This window comes from Ochotona curzoniae, unplaced genomic scaffold (assembly GCF_017591425.1).
Source record: "Ochotona curzoniae isolate NIBS_2020 unplaced genomic scaffold, NIBS_Ocur_1.0 contig_2927, whole genome shotgun sequence".
Lineage (NCBI taxonomy): Eukaryota > Metazoa > Chordata > Mammalia > Lagomorpha > Ochotonidae > Ochotona > Ochotona curzoniae.
In genome coordinates this window covers 2,503,438-2,524,138 of record NW_024465654.1, presented here as the reverse complement: position 1 = coordinate 2,524,138, position 20,701 = coordinate 2,503,438, and the positions used below count along the sequence as shown (strand labels likewise).

At 47.8% G+C, this 20,701-nt stretch overlaps 1 protein-coding gene across 2 annotated transcripts in view; it reads left to right on the top strand.

Moving 5' to 3' along the window:
* The window catches only part of VWF (von Willebrand factor), a 93,653-nt gene extending 73,340 nt beyond the window's left edge, over positions 1-20,313 (top strand). For both annotated transcript variants that reach the window (XM_040979009.1, XM_040979010.1), the window contains 12 exons: positions 162-266; positions 1,410-1,615; positions 2,510-2,659; positions 5,560-5,670; positions 6,442-6,622; positions 7,385-7,425; positions 7,784-7,900; positions 15,181-15,279; positions 16,553-16,681; positions 17,025-17,064; positions 19,467-19,564; positions 19,998-20,313. In XM_040979009.1, the coding sequence (XP_040834943.1) occupies positions 162-266; positions 1,410-1,615; positions 2,510-2,659; positions 5,560-5,670; positions 6,442-6,622; positions 7,385-7,425; positions 7,784-7,900; positions 15,181-15,279; positions 16,553-16,681; positions 17,025-17,064; positions 19,467-19,564; positions 19,998-20,186 (1,466 nt within the window). In that variant the 3' untranslated portion in view covers positions 20,187-20,313. The remainder of the gene's footprint in view (positions 1-161; positions 267-1,409; positions 1,616-2,509; positions 2,660-5,559; positions 5,671-6,441; positions 6,623-7,384; positions 7,426-7,783; positions 7,901-15,180; positions 15,280-16,552; positions 16,682-17,024; positions 17,065-19,466; positions 19,565-19,997) is intronic.
* The last annotated feature ends 388 nt before the right edge of the window (positions 20,314-20,701 follow it).

Genomic DNA, 20,701 nt, shown 5'->3' with positions numbered 1-20,701 from the left:
CTATTTCTTGTCTCCATCTCTGTTAATCTCTCCCGACTCCTCTCTCTCTCTACTCTATCTCTCAACACTAGCTCAAACACTCGATGCATGAACTGGAGTGGAGGCAGTAAAAAATAAACTTACTGACCTGGGTGTGGATTTTTGTCTTTCCTCACCTCCAGTGTGTGACCTTATGAATTGTGTCCTGCCTCCGGTGCCTCCCTGTGAAGATGGACTGAAGGTGACACTGACCAATCCAGGCGAATGCAGACCCAACTTCACCTGCAGTAAGACTTGTGTGGATGGGCCACCAGGGGAATTCAAGCCACTCTCTTCCAGCCTGGTGGTGGGGGTGGGGTGGGGGTCGGGGGTGGCAGGAGAGGCTTTCTTCTTCTTGGGGGACCTGTTCCAAGGTCATGTCATGTCCCGTTTTCCAGTTCGCTAAATCGGAGTGTGAGGTCTATTTGGAAATGAGGGTTCAAGTCACATCTGAGTTGAATCCTGAACGATTTCCTCTAACTGCTGGAGGCATACCAGGTGTTGGCACAGCTACAAGCACTTCCTTTCGGGTTGTATTAAGCAGCAGTCGGGGTGGTAGGAGAAGGCTTCAGATCCAGTCTTGGTTTATTCCCACTCCCTCCCACGCTGTCCCCCCACAGTGCCCCCTTATTGTGTCTTCATCACTGGATTTTATTCCCAAATTTACAGACTTTCTTTTTCCTGGGGGATCTTTTCTTTTATATTTAATCACAAACGATTATAGTTGAAGCATGGGGTTGGACTAAATAAAGACATGGCAAGAAACGAGCATGCTCACTTTTAGACAAGTGGAGTTCTTATTCTGTGAGTTTGGAATCTCCCTTGAATTCGTCCATGTAAGGTCTCAAGGATGGGAGGAGATGTGGTACTGGAAGAATATTGGCACTAGGCAAAGAGCCCAGGGATGGGATTTAGCACGTAGAAAATGGCATTGTGGATTTGATAGGATTGCCTGCAGTCTTTTATCCCATCTTGTTGGAAGACCTAAAACTGCAGAGGAGTATTCCAGGTTCCAAGGTGGGGTAGGGTCACATAAGCCGCCGGTGTATTCAGGGGCTGGGCAGCCTATCCAAGTCTGCACGTGATGGCTGTGAGAAGCAGTGGTGGCTCAGATCCCAGACCTTGCCGAAGTCCCTGGGAGGGGACTACAGCAGAGCTCCAGCAGCCTTGCTTCTCGGTGGAATCCTCAGCCTCACATTTCTCCCTTGGACTCCTGTTATTTTTCTACACGCCGACTGCTTTCCAGGATGCTGGAGTGCCCTGCAACCCTGCTCTGGGAGTCTGATTTCATCCCCTGAGTCGACAGTTCCCTGGGAGTCTGTGTCAGAACTGAAAGCATAGGAACCCTGGCTGCGTGCCATGCTCACCACCCCGTGCTGCCCCTCTCTCAGCCTGCCGGAAGGAGGAGTGTGAAAGGATGTCCCCACCCTCGTGTCCCCCCCACCGGACACCAGCCCTGCGGAAGACCCTGTGCTGTGATGACTATGAGTGTGTTTGCAACTGTGCCAACTCCACGGTGAGCTGTCCGCTCGGGTACCTGGCCTCCACCACCACCAACGACTGTGGCTGCATCACCACCACCTGCCTCCCTGATAAGGTAGGGGAGGAGCTGCTAGCTCCGGCTGGGATGCTGGCCAAGCCCGTGCTACTCATGGATGATCTGCTCCTATCCATCCGTCCCTTCCTGACCAAAGCAAGTGCTGCAGGGCTTGGTGGGTGGGCAGTTAACCTTCCAGGTCAACCTAAATGGAAATGAAGTGAACTTAGGACCCATTTCTTTTTAGCAAAGAGAGGTGCTAAGGTTATATAGAATGTGTAAGGCATGGCCTCACCCTTTAGGAGCTTATTTGTAGGTTGATGAAGGAAATAATATGATTGCAAAGATTAGGGATCAGTTAACAGCTTATTTATTATTTGTTAACTGTTGCAGCCAGTCTTGATAATCTGATTCCCCACATTTCTTTCATAGCATACAGTTCTTCCAAACAGGATCCTGATCTCTCAAACATATCCCATTCCCTGTGCCTTTGGATCTTTGCTTGTTGTATCCCTTGTCATTTCTGGGTCTCAAGGGTTCAGATATCCATAGCTGCTAACCAATCCTCCTCCCTGTTGTCAGTCTGCTTCTAAGGGGACAGAGGCGTAGAAGTGAGTGGGTTCAAGTCCAAGGACATGACTGTTTGGCTTTTGGCATACTTCTCAGCGACATAGGAAAAGCTGAGTACAGGCAAGGCAAAGGAGAGATGGTTCATGGTAGCCAATGCATTGTATCTGAGCCTGTGGACAGGTGAAGCCTTTCAAAAGGTCATCACAGGGTGGATTGCACCTTTCTGAAGCTGATGGACTGCAAAAGGAAGAGGACAGCATCTGTATGAGTTTATTCATGGCTTCAGGCTCAGGACTTTTATTGCTTCCACATAGTAGATATTTACTAATCAGGTGCTTAAATGAACTGAATGAGCCATCACTCACCAAAACCTTATGTCTACAGGTGTGTGTCCACCATGGTACCATTTACCCTGTGGGCCAGTTCTGGGAGGAGGGCTGTGATATGTGCACCTGCACGGACATGGAGGATACAGTGATGGGCCTGCGTGTGGCTCAGTGTGCACCAAAGCCATGTGAAGAGAGCTGTCGGACGGTGAGTAAGATGCAGGAGCTGGTGAGTGCATGGGGTCTCCGAGGAGGAAGTAGGGGAGGAGATGTTAGGAAGGGGTGAGGAAGGCAAGAGGGGAAGAGAAACAAGGAGGATGGGGCTGGGCAAAGATAAGGAAATATGACAGGAGGATTGTTATGCCACCCTCCCATGATTCACTCCTTGGCTGATGGCCATGTCTGTGGTGGCAGAGCTGGTTTTGAGCAGAAACACGGAGGAGATTCAATGTCTAGGAAAAGGACCTGATTCTTTTCTCTCTCTCCTCCCCCTTCAGACATCACTCTAGTCCATTCCTGGAATGGACAAATGTTTTTGTGTTTTCTGGAAGTGTCTCAGTTTTCATGCATGTCGTGTTTCCACTGGACTGGTGATTTTCAGAGCACATTTTTAACAGGTTGCAAAAAACATGATCACCGTCCCCCATATTCAGTCCATAGTGGCCTTCTCCTAAGGCTCTGGTGGGTCCTGAGACATCCTCTTCTGACATACTGGAAACTGACCAGAGAAAGGGAGTAAGAGTCTGCAGGGAGAACTGTGGGTCTCATTCAGCTTGTTGGTTTAATCCATCATGATTCCTCCATCATCATTGTTAACAAAATTGCCAGTCCAGGTGCATTACGTCTTATGGCTGCTTTTGAAGATATTGGCAGCAGTGAAGGTAATACCTTTAATGCTGTTTTGGAGATACATGGTTTGTTGGCAGAGGAAGGTGTGGGAGTGAATGCAGGAATAAAAGAAGCATTCCATTCATTTGCTGTACTACCTGCATCGCCGGAGCTAAGGATGAGCAGAGCTGCCGCTAGGTGCCTTGGCAGGGGAGGAGGCTGTGGTCCTTGGTATATCTTTTGGGAATGTTTAGGTCTTGAAACCCTTTGATCTCCAACATCTTTCCAGAAGCCCTGGAAATTTTCACCTCCATTACAATCTCCCAAATCTCTGTTACGGATGTGATCTGTCGTGGTAGGTGATATTCATGACTATTGTAATGGTTCTCTTGAGATCTCTCAGAAAGAAGAAGGGGAGATGGTCTTTCCTCTTATCAGACAGGAACTATAAGGACCAGCACAGGGAAGGGGTTAGGCCCTGCTCTGGAGCAGATCTGAAGCTGGCAGAAATGGCAACGTCCTGATCCTAAGTCCAGGGACCGTTCTGGGAGGCCAGTGCAACCAGCAGCGACTGTGTTTCAAGCACCTGAGTCTGGCCCAAGGAGGGAAGGAGTCACCATCTCTTAGGCGCCTCAGCAGAGGGCAAGGGACCAGAACTCCATGTCTCCGTTTCACCTATGGCAGCTGTACTTAAAGAAGTCAGATCATGATTAAATCAAGAATATACCTTTCAGTGGTCATTGTGTATAGGTTGGAGGGATAGCAAGACTACTTAGATCCATTTTTAATGGTAGGGAAACCAATGCAAACAAGATGGAGTAAAGAGCTGGGAGAAGGGTGTGATGGATGTTTTAATGCACTATGTTAAATGTAGACATAAGACAGAAGATTTGAAGGAGTAAGGGAAAAGAAAGATGAGCATATAGGATGAACTTGGGTTGCTCAGCAGTGGCTCCAGGGCACTGTGGAGGGAAGATGGCGGAAGGGCAGCAATCTGCTGGTATGGTTAGGTGTATCTGATCAAGAGGAGCTAGAGGAGTCTTGGGGGCTAAGGTTTTTGGCCTGAGAGTCAATTGCAACAGTCCGGGAGCTTGCTTGTGGTGAGAGACTACAGCAAATGCAAAGAATACCTAGATCTGGATCGCTTGGCACTTTGAGAGACAAGAATCCCTACAGATGTTCACGAGCCTCTGCAGGTTTCCCCAGAGTTCTGTTTCTTTCCTGATCCTGTACGTCCTGCCTCTTCGAGGAACGCGTGCTGACAGCCTAGTTTGTTGGCTCTGCCACAGGACCCTTGTGTATCTGAGAGAGGCACAGTAAATGACCAGAGCCTCCACTCCATGCGCACTGCTCTGACGTGAGCAGGGATGGCAATAAGTCCCATAGAGATGGTGTGAAGTTAAGCCAAGTCTCCAGGGTGCCTGTGCTCCCCTGGAGAGAAGCACAAATACTGTGTATCTTCTCATGTGGTCCCGGGTGTGCGTGGGCTTGGAGAATAGAACAGGTTTGGCCATGCTGAGCAGTCTCCATGCCTCTTTCTCTCTAAAAGCCACAGCTCCAGGCAGAAGCAAAGTCCTGGTGGCTCTTGGTTTTCATGGCAACCAAGGTGCCATCACCATCTTGCCTGTTCTTGTCCGATGCCCTCTGAGTTTTCAGAAGAGGACTTCCATTCAAGTTTCTTATGGCCGAAACGAAGCCATTCAAGATGCAGGATAGACTGCCAAACTCCCAGTACACGGGTCTCTTTGGCAGGCTTTCTGAGTGGGAGGTGAGCTGGTCTCTTGCTTGTTCGTCTCATTTTCCTTGTTTAAAGAATACTGAATCCCATAAATCACTTGGCAAAGGTTAAGCAACCATCAGGGGAAACTCAACACTGCATGTCTGTGTGAGGTACTGAGAACAGAGTACTCCTCCTGTGAGAGTGGTTAGTCCAGTTAGAGCAGAGAGTAGATTTCTAGCCTGGGTATTCCTCCCCAGCCAATGAGGTGCCTTAGATTTTGCCACAATAAATGTCAGACTTGTTAGCTGTTAGTGCATTGGAACTGTTCTTCCCACCCCCATGGTCTGGTCTCACAAGTGTAGAGTGAGGCCCAGTGGTTCAATTGGTGCTTCCAAAGCATGGCTTGACAGCAACCTGAGGCTGGTTTACAACAAAGAGAGGTGTCCAGTCCCTTGGTCTCCTTGCAGAGCCCCAGGGCACAGCACACCTGGGCAGCGGATGAGAACACCCATGTCTTCATGGCCTGACTTGTGCTCACTTTCTGTCCTCTGTTTTTCCAGGGTTTCACCTACGTGCTGCATGACGGAGAATGCTGTGGGCGGTGTCTGCCCTCTGCCTGCGAGGTGGCAGCAGGCTCATCGCGAGGAGACTCTCAGTCTTCCTGGAAAAGTGTGGGTTGAGGCTGCGGGGAGGGTGGGGAGGAGGGCAAGGCATGACTGAACTGGGTGTCCACTCTGTAGTGAAGTGTTGATTTTGCCCCACTGCCTTCCTTCCTGCCCTGTGCGGCCCCCATAGGGAGGTTAAACCCAACTGTTGGTGTGATGCAGGAGCTGGCTGGGCTGACTTTGACCCTTAGGAATGACTGACTGCCTTGGACTTCCAATTTGGGGAATTCTTGGAGAAGTCTCATGCCTCCCAGGGAGTTGGAGCTGCAGCTTTTCTGAGCCATGGCCTTGAGCTTTGTCAGTGCTCTCTGTTCAGTGCTGGTCACTTCTGGGATGGATTGCAGAGTGGTGATGGGTCTGAGGCCATTGAAGGCATGTCTTCATCTTTCCATCCAAGCCTGGAAAATGGGTGGGATTGCCTCTCTCTGCTGCTTCTTGGTTCCAGTGCCCTTGAGTTCAGCTCAGGGTCCAGGCTGAGGTGGCATACAGTAACCCTAAGATGGCTGAAGTGAGTGGTTGCAGAACAGGGCTCTGAGATAGGGCCTTGGTCTGGGTGACTTTGACCCAGGCCTACTGAATGTTCACATGGATGAGCTCCGTTCACTCCCTTGGTGGCCCTTACCCTGAGTTTTGTGTGTATGCATATTGGCAGGGGTCAGTGGGTGGAGCGAGTCCAGACAGACACCTGGAGCCCAAACCAACTCTCAGAGAGGACACCACACCACTCCTGGACCCTAGGGCCTTTGTCTGCCCTGTGCTGACTGTGACTCTCTGCAGGTGGGCTCTCGCTGGGCCTCCCCTGAGGACCCCTGCCTCATCAATGAGTGTGTCAGAGTGAAGGAGGAGGTGTTTGTGCAGCAGAGGAACGTCTCCTGCCCCCAGCTGGACTTCCCTACATGCCCCGTGGGCTTCCAGCAGAGTTGTAAGACTTTGGAATGCTGTCCCAGCTGTCGCTGTGGTAAGTCACGGTGGCCAGATCCCACCTTCAAGCCTCTCTTTCCACTTCTGAATTCTTTGGTTTTTCTTTTCAGCTCCCCAGGGAAATGGGCAAGCTCAATATCCTTTCCTCTGTTCCTCATGCTTTTCGGAGAGGCATTTCCCGAAGGTTGCCACATGCTTAGTGGTGGCTTTTGAACTTGACCTCACTTCAGTAGCCCCTGGAAGCGGGCACTATTCCTACTTCCCATTCATTCATGAAGTGCTGGAGAGAGGTGGAGCTGGGATGTGACCATGACCCCCAGGCTTGTTTCATTTTGGAGACTCTGCCTCCCCAACTTTCTACTATGTTACCACTCCTGAGGGTCTGGCCTCATGCTGGCCTTCCTTGGACAAACACATGGCAACCCCCAAATCACCTCTCTGCCACACTGCCCTAACTCTGCGTTGGCACCGACAGTTTCAGGTGTAGGATTTCATTCTTTTGTAACAACATCCTTCTCGTTCCTCCCTTGCATGTAATGTCATGTAAGCAAGCATCATCCCCTAGAAGGTGTGCTAGGCTGTTATCATTGGGGGCTGCGGGTGAGGCATCAGGCACCCAGCCCTTCCTTGTCTGGGAAAGGATGGTTTCCATGGGTGTTGGCAGTAGGACCTACTGGGGTGAAGTCGATGAGAAGAACCAGTGGATACTGGAGGGGTGCCATGGAGGAGAAGGTCCCAAGGGACAGACTGTATGCCAGCAGGTGTCCTATATATTCACACTCCATTCATCTCTCCCCAGTGCCCGTGGAGGCGTGTATTCTCAATGGTACCATCATCGCGGTGAGTGGCTGCCACCTGCTATGGGACGAGTGGCAGGGCACCATCGGAAGGCGGGCAGCAATGTACTGTAAAGTGGAGATGGAAGGAACAGTGGAGCCCCACCCCACCTGCTACCACCCCAGGGCTTCCCAGGCACCCCCACCCAGGCCTGTGCCCCTGCCCTGGGTGCATCTGTGGCTTGGCTGCTTCCACCCTGGCAGTCTCCAAACTTGAGATGGGGAGAGTGGGAAGGGAGTGAAAGTGTTGGCTCCGGGAGCTGTGGGTGTTAGGGCAGGGAGTAGTTAGGAGTTTAAGGTGAGGAGGAGGGCTAGGGGACTTTGAGGATGCTGGGTAGGACTGACTCTGGCTCTGCTTGTAGCCCGGGAAAAGCGTGATGATTGATGTGTGCACCACGTGCCGCTGCGCTGTGCAGCTAGGGCCTGTCTCCGGGTTCAAGCTGGAGTGCAGGAAGACCACATGCGAGGCCTGCCCCCTGGTAAGAGGGCATCATCGGGGTTCACGGGGATGGGCTGGAGCACTAAGACCCCCTGCCAGGGGGCCCCTCTGGGCTCTTTGTGCAGATTGTTCATTATATTCTGATTATGGATGATATTTGATGATCATAAGGAATAGTTACTCAGTCAAATGGCATCTTTCAGGAAGAAACTTGAAAACATTGTTTTTCTGTATGTCATATGGTTATATTTTTAACTTTAGAGGAAAGAGAGATTCTGCATTTGCTGGCTCATTCCCCAAATGTCTGCAGTGGCTGGGAAAGGGCTGGGTCCAAACCTGGGAGACTCAATCGAGGTCTCCCATGTGGTTGTCAGAGACCCAATTACTTGAACCATCATCTCATGCCTCCCGGGGTATCCATTAGTAGAGAAGTGGAGTCAGAACTCAAAGCCAGGTACTTCAACATAAACATGGGCGTTTTATCTGATATCTTAATCATTGAGCTAAATGGCTGCTTCCTTGCATTTTTTTCAAATTAACACAGCATATGTGAGGCCTATGATAAAATTGTTATACTTGTGTATCTAGCTTACGGCAATATTTTAAGAAATGTAATTACTATTGTTTTGGAAACATCATCACTTAGTCATTACTTATGAGATATTATGTGCAAAGTTTTACATGACATTCCTTTGGCTAGATGTGCCTCAGTGTGTACAGCCAAGCTGTTATCACTGGATATTCAGGTGGCTGAAGATGTTGCAGCCCTCTCTTGCCAAAGCGTGATGACTGAGTTTCATCAGAATCCCTTTTTAAAGTGGATTCTGACCAGTGGCATCCTCATTTCTAGTTTGGGAGATGGAAGCTAGCACTGCATAATTTTTTAAAAGCTGTATTTCATTATCTATTATTTGAAACAGATTTTTTCCACCTGCTGGTTACTTCCCCACGATCTCATAATAGATGAGGCCTGGCTGGGCCAGGACAAAAATCAGGAACTGAGGCTCTGTCCTGTGTTTCCATAGGCATGGTAGGAATCGAAGTACTTGAGCCATTACCACGAGGGCACAAAAGCAGGAAGCTGTGACTGGAAGCAGGGCGGGGATTCAAACCAGGCACCCCAGAGTGGGATATAGCCATCCCAAACAACATCTTAGCCATTGAACCAAACATCTGCCTCACTGGATTCTTCTAACTTTGAGTCTTAGCCTACTTCACTGAGAATGTCCAAGGCACATAGAGCAGAGCTGAAGGCCTTGCTTTCTTCATCAAACTCCTCTGAATGTGGGGTTCCTTCTGTTTTAGGAAATGCTTGAGTCAGATGGGTTGTGAGCCAGAGGCACAAAATAAAGGTGTGACTGGTTCAGTTGTCATGGAGATGTGAGGGGCGTCCTTCCTGCACTTGCTGAGGTGCCAGGCTCTGCTGCAGAGGAGGCCGGGGCACAGGCAGAGTCCATGAGGGCCACTGGGCCAGAGGACATTTGGAGGGGTTGGCGATAGAGGACAAGGAGCAAGGGTTTCAGGCAGGTGTTTTCTACTTTTGTGGGATAAAGGGACAAGTGTTCTCTATCTGTGTTCTCTGTGGCACTTAGCAAAGGATCATGTTCAAACAATAAAATGTATGTGGAGTGGATGGGTTGGAGGTGACAGCTATACACTAGTTAACTGTGTGTGTGTGTGTGTTTTTCTATTAAAAATCCCAGTGAATATTTTGGATTTGGGACTGTGTGTGTTTGTGTAGAACCACCCTAGAATACACCTGAGTCTTGATATGGAATCAAGTATTTCTGTCTGCAATGACCTCATCCCTTTACCCTGGAGGGGACACAGCAAGAGGCCCACCCCAACGCTGTTCCTGAGCAGAGGAGGGCTGTGGCTTGATCAGAGGTCAACTCATTGATCGGGACAGTGACCTTTGGTGCAACATCCCTTCCGCCATCACCGCAGAAATGCGACCTCAAGGCAGGTTTCTACATATTTAAAACTCTGCAGCTCCTTCTTCCCTCAGAGATCCTGGTCGCTCCCACCGCTTTCTGACCACGCCTTCTATGCGTCTGAAACTTGCCCCAGGCCACCTCCTTCTGTCTCAGCATCCTGCCCCAGTCTTGGTCTGCTCCTCTGCGGGCAGGATTGGCTTGTGTTAAGAACAGGTGTCTGCTTGGATTCTGTCCTCCTGACAACTGGGTTAACTCTCCTGAGACCTGAGGGCTCCGTCTCTCCCAGGACGGTGCTCCACTTACGTGCAAAACAGGAGCAAGGGTGTGTGTGTGTGGGGGGCTCCCTCCACCCCTCTCCAACACCCTAGCTTCCAGGGGAGGAGGGCCCTGAGCTGATCTGGAGCAATGGGTAAGATGCTGAATAGATGAACTTCCAGGAAGGAGAGAGGGGTCAACGCGGGGTAGGGAGCTAAGACTGGAGGCCTGGAAACAAGGAAAGAATGCGGGAAAAGGGAGCTGATGACGAGTTTCAGAGGGAGACCCTGCTGGGGAAGGAAGCAGGACTAATCGGCTGCTAATTAGGACTAATTGTCCTCCCCGGTGAACTCTGGCTGGCTGGGAATTGGACTCAGCAGGCGGGACAAAGGCTGCTGGAGGAGGAGGTGGTTTCCTGCCAGGATGGAGTGCTATGTCAGAGCCCGGACTACTGGGCCCGCTCTGTGCGCTGCAGCATATGGAGTGCACCTGCGGTCGCCGCAGCCGGAAGTCCAGCCGCGCTCGGGCGAGTTCTCAGCACGCGCGCGGTGGGCAGCAGCGGCCATCTGGCCCGCACGGCAGCAGGCGCGCGGCGGGGTCTTCCTTCGTCCTTTCTGAGCTTCCCGTGTCTGGCCCGAGCCCCTGCCACACCCTGAAAACCATTGCCTGTCGTCGTTCTCCACCTGCTCTTCCCTCCGCTGCGGCTTCTGCTGTTGGCTCACCTTGGCCCTTTGTCTCCTGGTTGGGTGGATTTGGCCTCCATGGCGCCCTGTCCTTCATCCCACTGCTGTCATTTTACAGTTAAGTGTTGAAACACAAAGCCTTAGTCCTTCGATCTCTTGCTTTGTCCAGATGTTTTTGGATAGCTTTTGTCCTTTCCATTTCCTTATTCATTTAGAGCCATTTGGCATTTTTTATAGAAAAAATTTAAAGTGTCATGGATTATATTGAGCTTATGGGCTATTCTTAAGGAAACAGACATCTAGACAATACTGAGTATTTCAAACCGTGAACATAGAATACGTCTTCGTGTATTTATATATTTGCCTCAGTTCATTTGTAGTGCTGTAACGAAATGCCTGTAGAGAACAAAAGTAGATTTTCTCACAGATCTAGAGGATGGGAAGTTCAAGCTTCAGGAACCAGTGTAGTTGTGCGGTAAAGGCCTTTCTTCAAAGGAGGCATGTTCTTGTTCTTAAAGTTTCATTTATTCATCTATTTGAAAGGCAGAATGATAGAGAGGGCTGGAGGAGGGAAAGGCAATGAGAAAGGGAGGCGGTGTTACATCTTCTGGTTCACTCTCCAAATAAGTCCGAAGCCGAGAACTGCATCCCGTTTTCCCATCTGGGTGACAGGGACCACTTCCTTTTGAAAGGCACACTACACACACACACAGAGCTCTTATCCATTGGTTCACTTCTTAAGTGGGTTTTTTTTTTAAGATTTATTTATCTTTTATTGCAAAGTCAGATATACACGTGGAGGAGGAGGAGAGACAGAAAGGAAGATCTGTCCAATGATTCACTCCCCAAATGGCTGCAATGGCCGGAGCTAAGCTAATCCAAAGCCAGGAGCCTCTTTTTTTTTTTTTTTTTTAAATAAATCTTTTTTTTTTTTTTAAAGTGCCTTCCCAGCATTTTATTTTTTTTTTTAAGATTTATTTATTTGTATTACAAAGTCAGATATACAGAGAGGAGAGACAGAGAGGAAGATCCTCCATTTGATGATTCACTCCCTGAGCGATCACAATGGCCGGTGCTGCGCCTATCAGAAGCCAGGAACCAGGAACCTCCTCCAGGTCTCCCACAGGGGTGCAGGGTCCCAAGGCCTCGGGCCGTCCTCGACTGCCTTCCTAGGCCACAGGCAGGGAGCTGGATGGGAAGTAGGGATGTTGAGAAATAAATTGGCACTTACATGGGATCCTGGTGTGTGCAAGGCAAGAACTTTATAGCCATAGGCCACCACGCCGGGCCCTGAATGTGTCAAATGCTTTTTCTCTTATATTTTGTGCTATTGCTGTCATAGAGTTAACTATTTCATAGGAGATAAATCCCACATAGTACTGTTGTCATTTTTTTTTCTGTAAACAGTCGATTGTCTTCTACAGAATTTAAGAACTAAAATGATATTTTATGTTTAACTACATATTTATAATTTCAGTGTGCTTTCTTTCTCCATATCTGAATTTACAAGTCAGAGCGTTTCCCTTCAGCCTAAAGAAAATCTGCATGTAGCATTTTTTCAGTGTGGGCCAAATGACAATACATTTCTCAGAATCCACTTATATGAAGTTGTCTGTATTTTGCTTTTGTTTACTGAATGTAGAATTCCAGGCTGACGGTTTTTTGCAGGCTTCCCTTTAAATATGTTGTGTGTTGTTTGCTGGCGTGGGTGACTCTTGGTGCCAAGGCAGCTGGCATCTGGCATTGTGAGGATGGGTTTCCTGCATCCATTTCCCTGCTCAGACTTCTCCTTTATCTTTGGGTTCTACAAATTTGAGCGCATGTTCATGTGTGGTTTTCTGAATATATCTCTGATGTCAAATTCCTCGAGATTCCAGGGTCTCTATATTAACTCTTTATTTGGTTCTTATATATTTTGATTTTTTTTTCCTGTCCCATTCTTTCTCTCCTCTCTCTCCAGGACTGTAATTCTGTGTGTCATAATCTTTTGGGTTTGTCTTCCAGTGACCAGTGGGGCTCTCTGTATTGTTTTCCTCCCTGAGTTCCGGTTTAGACAATTTCTGTGAGTTCATCTTAAAAAATCAACATGCTTCTCTTTTCTTGTGTCCTACTGCAGTTAATCCAATCCAGGGCCTTTTTGATTTTAGCTATAGTGCTTTTGGTTTTAGGATTTTCACGTGACTTTTTAAAGATTTATTTATATTTATGCGGGTCCAACATGGTGCCTTGGTGGCTAAAGTCCTCACCTTGAATGTGCAGGGATCCCATGCAGGAACCAGTTCTAATCCCAGCACCTCCGCTTCCCATCCAGCTCCCTGCTTGTGGCCTGGGAAAGCAGTTGAGGACGGCCCAAAGCCTTGGGACCCTGCACCCATGTGGGAAACCCGGATGAAGCTCCTGGCTCCTGGCTTTGGATTGGTGCAACTTGGCCATTGTGGTTGCTCAGGGAGTGGATCATCAGACAGAGGATCTTCCTCTCTGTGTATCTGACTTTGCAATAAAAAATAAAATAAATCTTTAAAAAGATGTAGTTATATTTATGGAAAGGTATATTTTATAGACAGAAGGAGACAGAGAGAAGGATCTTCAATCTGCTGGTTCACTGCTTCAACAGCTGCAGCGGCTGGAACTGAGCTGATCTGAAGCCAGGAGTCAGGAGCCTCCTCCATGTCTTCTGTGTGGGTGCAGGGTCCAAAAGCTTGAATCATCCTTTGCTGCTTTCCCAGGCTACAAGCAGGGAGCTGCATGGGAAGTGGAGCAGCTGGCATACCCACGAGGGATGCCTGTGCTTGCAAATGGAGGAGGATTAGTTCATTGAGCCATCATACCGCCCCTTCCCCCTTTTTTCCTTTCTACAAGTTTCCAGGTTGTTCCTGAACTCCTCATTCTCTTTTCTCATTATACTTATCATTTCCTCCAGACTCTTCAGCATATTTATCATAGTTATTTTAAGGCTCCTGACTGAATTGCAGTATCTGGGTCATCTGTGTGCCTGTTCAATTTTTCTTTTAGTGGGGATCAGACTTTTCCATTTCTTTGCATGATTATTTTTTTACTATGTACTAGACAATGGTGGAAGATAGATTAAAGAGTCTTAATTCTCCTGTCTTTCTGTAAGGCTAGTTAAGTTTGGCTCTACAGGTGATTAGATTAGTGCTAGACAATATTGAGCTAAAGGAGGCAGGATTTTTACAATCGTTTTGGTTAGGGACTCTTTCAGCCTTAATGTTAGTCCTAGGAGAAATATTTTATTCACAAGACACACAGCCTTTTCTCCTAAAGCTAGGCTTTTATAAATTTCTCTGAAAACTGGTGTCGTTTCTCTGTCTCCTCTCAGTTGGTAGCCTCTGGACTCTGATTCTGTCTTCCCTGAATTGTGTGGCCAGTGAAGCACCTGCTCAGCTCTCATACTGTCCAGCTGTTTTGTTCCTGAGCCCCTTGTCGCTTCCACTGTACCTGTGTAATTAAGGTGTCAACGAAGAAATTGAAGGGGAATTTCCTCTGTCCAACTTTCTCATTGCTAAAGCTTCTGTTTATTTCCAACTTTTCCAGCATTTCCAAACTCTAGCCTCTGAGTCTTCAGTCCCAGCTATCCAATACCATGCAGACTGCCATTAAGGACTAGCCAGTTAGGATGAATATTCTCCATTGCTGGTTCCGGCTTTGAAGGATCTGAGAACCTACGATTTATTGCTGATTTTGTTCATTCTCCAGTGCATTTAAGTGGTAGTTTTGAATATATTTTATCAATGGTTTATTATGGTTATATGGGAAGATTCAGTGCAATGTAAACTGCTATGCTTTTACTAGGTGCAAAATTTCATCAAAGGTGTTTAAGCAGATGAGTATCATGACTATATTTACAACTTGAGGAAGTCATACTAGCATAAGGATAAAAGCCTGGAGCAGGGCAGCAAGAATGGAGGGAGGAAGAGAAGATGGACTTCCAGCAGACTCTAGTGATAGGTGATGGTTTTTGAGACTAGTTGATTTCAGAGGATCCTGGTCATGGCAAGCAAGACTTTGAGATACATTTTGCTATAATTTGATGATGAGTGGGAGGATAGGAAAAAGGGAGGAATCAAAGATGATTCTAGATTTCTGGTTTGAGCAGTTGAGTAATGACACCAAGAGAGACTACTGAATAAAGATGACACTGGGGTAGCAGGGGGGAACACAAACTTCATGTTGAACGAATGTCTTGAGTTGATCAAACACAATCCAGTAAACAGCTCTGCAGGTCAGGGGGGTAGGGGTCTAGTTTACTGGAATTGGATGGTACAACCTGAGTGAATTATGCATATTTGAAGGAGAGAGATGCTTTTAAACGAAATGGGTTGGCTCTCTGAACTCCAGGTGAAATTGCTAGATAGGAGTCATGGATTTACCCTTTATTGGGATGGTTTGGGGAGCTTAACTATTAATATTTTCTTTCCTGCATACAGGGCTACAAGGAAGAAAAGAGCCAAGGTGAATGCTGTGGGAGATGTCTGCCTACAGGCTGCACCATTCAGCTGCGAGGAGGACAGATCATGACGTTGAAGGTAGGAATAAGCTGGGCTCAGCAGTTCCCTCACCGCCTAGATTCTTCCTGGGGTATATATTTTTTTCCACAAAAGAGGGATTAATTTTGATTCAACATTGGCCTCTTTTTCTGCTTCTTTCTGATTGTAAAAGAGAGAGAGAGAGAGAGAGAGAGAGAGAGAGAGAAAGAATGATTGATAGAAGGCACAGAAATTTATCTTCTCTTTGTTTTTCCTGACAAGAATAGAGTGGGGACATGGCCTCTTGTTTGAGTTGGTTGCTCTTTGAAACTTTTTTCTCTAGCTTTGCAAATCTGTGACACTGGGTAGACAATCGTGGTGAAATAAACTATAATCTATGAAGGGCAGGGACAGCTGGTGAGGCTGGGAGAAGTTGTGTGCATTTGTTTAGCTCATTCACTCTTACCATGCCTCAATCTTTTAGGCACATTAGTGCTGAGAATATTTTGAAGATTCTGTCCATTTCTTAAAAACAAACAAATAAATAAAGGTCCCGGCATGATGGCTTAGTTGGCTAGTCATACACTTCAAAGCACAAGGATCCCACATGGACACTAGTTTGTGTCCATGTCGCTCCACTTCTCATCCAGCTCCCTGCTTATGGCTTGAGAAAGTAGTGAATGATGACCCAAAGCCATGGGGCCCTGCACCTGCATGAGAGACCTGGAAGAAGCTCCTGGCCCTTGGCCTCGGATTGGCTCAGCTCTGGCCATTGCAGACATTTGGGGACTAAATTTGCCTTTCTAATAAAAAAATCTTTTAAAGGTTTATTTATTTTTATTGGAGAGTTACATAGAGAGAAGGCAAGAGAGAGAGAGAACGAGAGAGAATCTTCCATCCACTGATTTACTCCCCAAATGGGCACACAGGTCAGAGCTGGGATGGTCCAAAGCTAGGATCCAGGAACTTCTAGGTCTCACACATGGGTGCAGGGGCCTGCGGCCTTGGGCCAGCCTCTGCTGCTTTCCCAGGTCATAAGCAGGGAGCGGATCAGAAGTGGAGTGGATGGGACTCAAACCCGTACCTGTATGAGATGGCAGCTCCACAGACAGAGGATTAGCTCGTGATGTTACCGTGCCAGCCTCTCCATTTCTTTAGCCTTGTGCCGGATAACATGTTCCAACACTGGGATTCCACGTCTGTATCAGTTCAGGGGCTTTACCTATCTGGCTTATTCAAGTTCTTTAGCTTCCAAATTGTTTTGATAACTCCCAGGAGTCAAGACCATGGTTTGAAGTGGCTTTGCTCCCCAAACACACCTCTTTCCTTTCAGCGTGGGGAGACATTTCAGGATGGCTGTGACAGTCACTTCTGCAAGGTCAATGACAGAGGAGAGTTCACCTGGGAGAAGAGGATCACGGGCTGCCCACCTTTTGATGAACACAGATGTCTGGCGGAAGGAGTGAGTAGCCACAGCTAAGATGCTGCCAAGCTTGGCACTTTGAAAAAAAAGATCTTTTACTTGAAGAAGGAGATATGTGTGATCTTGAATAGGCAGGTGAGAGATCAAGTGGATGTCCAGTTTCCCTGGAATTGATTCTGATGACTCAGTGGGGGAGAGAACTCAGAATAATCACACTTGTTTGATCCTGTTCAGATAGGGTGGCCAATTGGCTCACGTTTGTGGTAAAGGACAGTTTGTGTCTGGGGCCTGAAGGTCAGGGGTGTGAAGCTGGGGCTAGGAAGCCAGAAGAGGTCTGCTAGGTACTGTTGGTGCCTAATTTGGAACTTTGCTGTCTTCTTAGGGGAAAATCGTGAAAATTCCAGGAACCTGCTGTGACACATGTGAGTGTATTACTAACGGCTTTTCCTTTGAAGCCCACTAGACCAAACCCAGTGACTGTTTTTTTTGGACTAAGACTTACTCCAGAAAGATACTTCCTGATCCCCAGTCAGTCATTATGGTCAGTCCTTCAGGTAACAGACTCCTCTCCGTAGATGTATGGCCTTTCCCCACATCCCTTTCAGATATCTGTGGAGCAGTCTCTTCCTCTCTCTCTGGCAAACTCCTCACCCTCTTCAGCCTCTTCTGTGCATTTCTGTTCACTGTGTCTTTGGTCGCTCAGTTCTTTCATAAGAGGGTGTCTTCTGTCTCCAACCAGAGCTCTTTGGATGTAGGCATTCTTGATCTTGATCCATGGTCTGGGCAGAGAAGATGCTTAATACTCATCAATGCAGTTATCTCAGGAATGCTACCAGCTGGCTTGCAGGAGCCTCTTGTGTGCTGTGAGGCTACAGGGAACAGAGTCCCCTCTCAAGGACTTGTAAGCTTGGTCTAAGTTGATGACCTCACTTGCTTCACTCTTGGCCGCTCTTGACCTTGTAGTGATATCGCACTGATTGTTTCTAATCATGGTAATAGCTTTAGAGAAGGAGGCTCAATGAATCTACACACCAGGCGATCTCCTTCCCATGGATTCTTGTGTTCCTCAGCACACAGTTTTTCAGAATTCTGATGCTCATGTTATTTTTCTCAGTTTGGAATTTCTGTTGCCTGGTCTTGTATCTTTTAGTTTATTTTTGTTTGGGTTTGCAGGCCCATGCTTATTTTCAGGCAGAGGAAAGAAAAGTCAAAATATAAATCCTTTAAGTGTTCATTCATTCATTCTTCTCTTGATGGCTTACAGTGACAGCCTCTGTAGCAAAATCGCAAGTGATCAAAATGCAATTTGAAAACGTTTCTTCTATGAGTACCATCTGAATGATTTAAGAAAGGAAGGTCAGGGAGTAGGCACCATGGCATAGTGTCTAAAGCCTCTGTCTGCAATGCTGATGTCCCATATGTGCCCTGGTTGGAGTCCCAGCCACTTCACTTCCAGTCCAGCTCCCTGATAATTAATATGCCTGGGAAAGCAGCAGAAGATAGCCCAAGTACCTGGGCTTCTAGCACCCACATGGTCCTGGATGATTTCCTACCCAGCCACCAGCTGTTGTAGCCATTGGGGAGAGAAGCAGTGGATGGAGATTTTCTGTCTTTCTCTCTTTCTCTTTAATTCTTACAGATACATAAATATTTAAAAAAAATAAAACAGAGAAAATTCTGAAACAACTGGAGAAGATGAGTTACTTCTGGGTACTCTACACATGGGATTTGGTTAAGACACTGTTATCTACCACACATCAGCAAGTAGCTACCATTGGTCAGTGTGTTCAGAAAACTTTGAGATCCCCTCCAAAGCAAAGCCAGCCAGGTTCAGGAATTGAAATTCTCAGTGAAAGAACAGAGCCTGTTGGTCGAAACATGTTTTCCTTATTCATCCTCCTAATGCAATTGGCAGCTGTTCCTTTTGAAACAGTATTATCTTGAAGTTGGGTTAACGTGGAGTCAGCATTGACTTAGATTAGGAGCCATTCATGACTGGCCGTCTTGCAGTGTTTGAGTGGGCAGGGTGGGCTGGCATTAAATCTTTTTTTTCTAAAAAGATTTATTGAAAGAGTTAGAATCTTCCATTGCCCCTTTCATTCTTTTGCAATGGCTAGAGCTATGCCAGATCAAAACCAGGAGCCAGGGGCAGAGACCCACACTCTTAGGCCATCTTCCATGGTTATCCCATGCACATTAGCAGGGAACTGGGTTGAAAGTAGAGCAACCAGAACATGAACCCAAATTGATGCCCGTATTAAATGTAGGGGTGGCAGGCAGTAGCTTTATATGCTACACCAGCACTAAAACTTAGAATTCTCAGTCAGCCAACTACAGTTGCATATCTGAGTGCCACCAACCCTTGTATGTAAGGAAACTCAACTGGTGATGCATAGAGACCACTAACCCAAAGTAGGACTCCACAAAGTCCCTAGGGATTTCTCCTTTCTTGCAACACAGTTAGGAATGGGTAGATATGAGTTCTGCTCATTGGCTACTACCTCATCCGTTAGCTTCTGTGTGTAATTACAGCATAACAAGATTGCTTCAATTATTATTGTTTGCAGGGACTATATATAAGAGCAGTTTTCATTCACTGACAACCCCAAAGCACAGGGTACCTAGGCTCCTCCTGCAATAAAAACTGTGCCATTAAGTGAGTTAGATGCAGCCAGAATTACATCTCTGAACAGAAAGAGCCAAGATGACTTAGTTCCCCTCCTTGCTGCTGTCTCTGCTTCCTGATTGCCGAGGGGAGTGGATCTGCTTCTGGCCCACTGACTCCCATCAGTGCCCCCAGTTTCATCTCCCCTCTGTCCTGTAGGTGAGGAGCCTGACTGTAAGGACATCTCTGCCAGGCTGCAGTATGTCAAAGTGGGAGAGTGTAAGTCCCGAGAGCAGGTGGACATCCATTACTGCGAGGTGAGCGTCTGACTTCAACGAGCCTCTGGGGGTGGGGGACTGTGTCTCCTGCTTTGGACCCCTCTCTTGAGTTGCATTTTTCTAGAAAGATTAGAGAACAAATGGGGAAAGGATCCGTATGCATGCTGAAAGTCATGCATGTTTCATGAAATGGGAACAAACTGAGGAAAGACTCAACAAGCCTTTTAAAGAGAATGGGGTTATTTCTCAAAACTTTGGGGCTTTGTTTCCCGCAGAGCATTCAAACATGCAGATGTGAGATCCTCCTGAGGTCTTCCTGACTCTCCTGGGTGTCTCAGAGCACAGCCAGTCTTTAGTTTTGCTTTGTGGTACTGATGGCGGGGTGGGGAAGGTCAGGCTCATGATGCTGCAGGGCACTTCCCACCTGTAGCTGTTGCAGCATTGTGATTCTCACCCCTCTCCATCCCTGCAGGGCAAATGTGCCAGCAAAGCTGTGTACTCCATTGATATTGAAGAAGTGCAGGACCAGTGCTCCTGCTGCTCGCCAACACGGACTGAGCCAGTGCGGGTGCCTCTGTACTGCACCAATGGCTCGCTTGTGTACCATGACGTCCTCAATGCCATGCAGTGCAAGTGCTCTCCCCGGAAGTGCACCAAGTGAGACCCACCACAGGGGATGCCTGCTGCTGCTGCCTGCCTTGTGCCCGAATAGCCAGAGTGTTGTTAATCTCTGTGCATTCTGTTCTGGTGCCCTCCCCGGGCCCACAATAAATGTCAAGCTTCATGTTGTAAATGGCTGGTGGTGCACTGTGACTTGAGGCTGAGACGGCAACTGGGGTGGGAGCCTGGGTTGTGATGGGGGTAAGGGGTGGGGATAGGGGAGACACAGGCCCCAGTTGAAAGCACTACAACCCCAGTGTCCATGGGAGGCAGTGACTGCTTCTGGGAGCAAATGGTATCCCAGCTCTGTGGGGTGGGAAGGCCTAGTGTGGGGCTGGCCTCTCCAGATCCTTGGCGTATGATGCATCTGCTGGGTTCTCAACTCTCTGAATCAGGGGACTGCAGAGGGGTGGGTGTGGAAGGCAGGTATGCCCGGGATCAGCCTGGTGGTTCCCATTGTGGAGAAGGCATTTACTTGGCCAGGTATGACAAAGACACCGTGTACTCTAGTGGTCC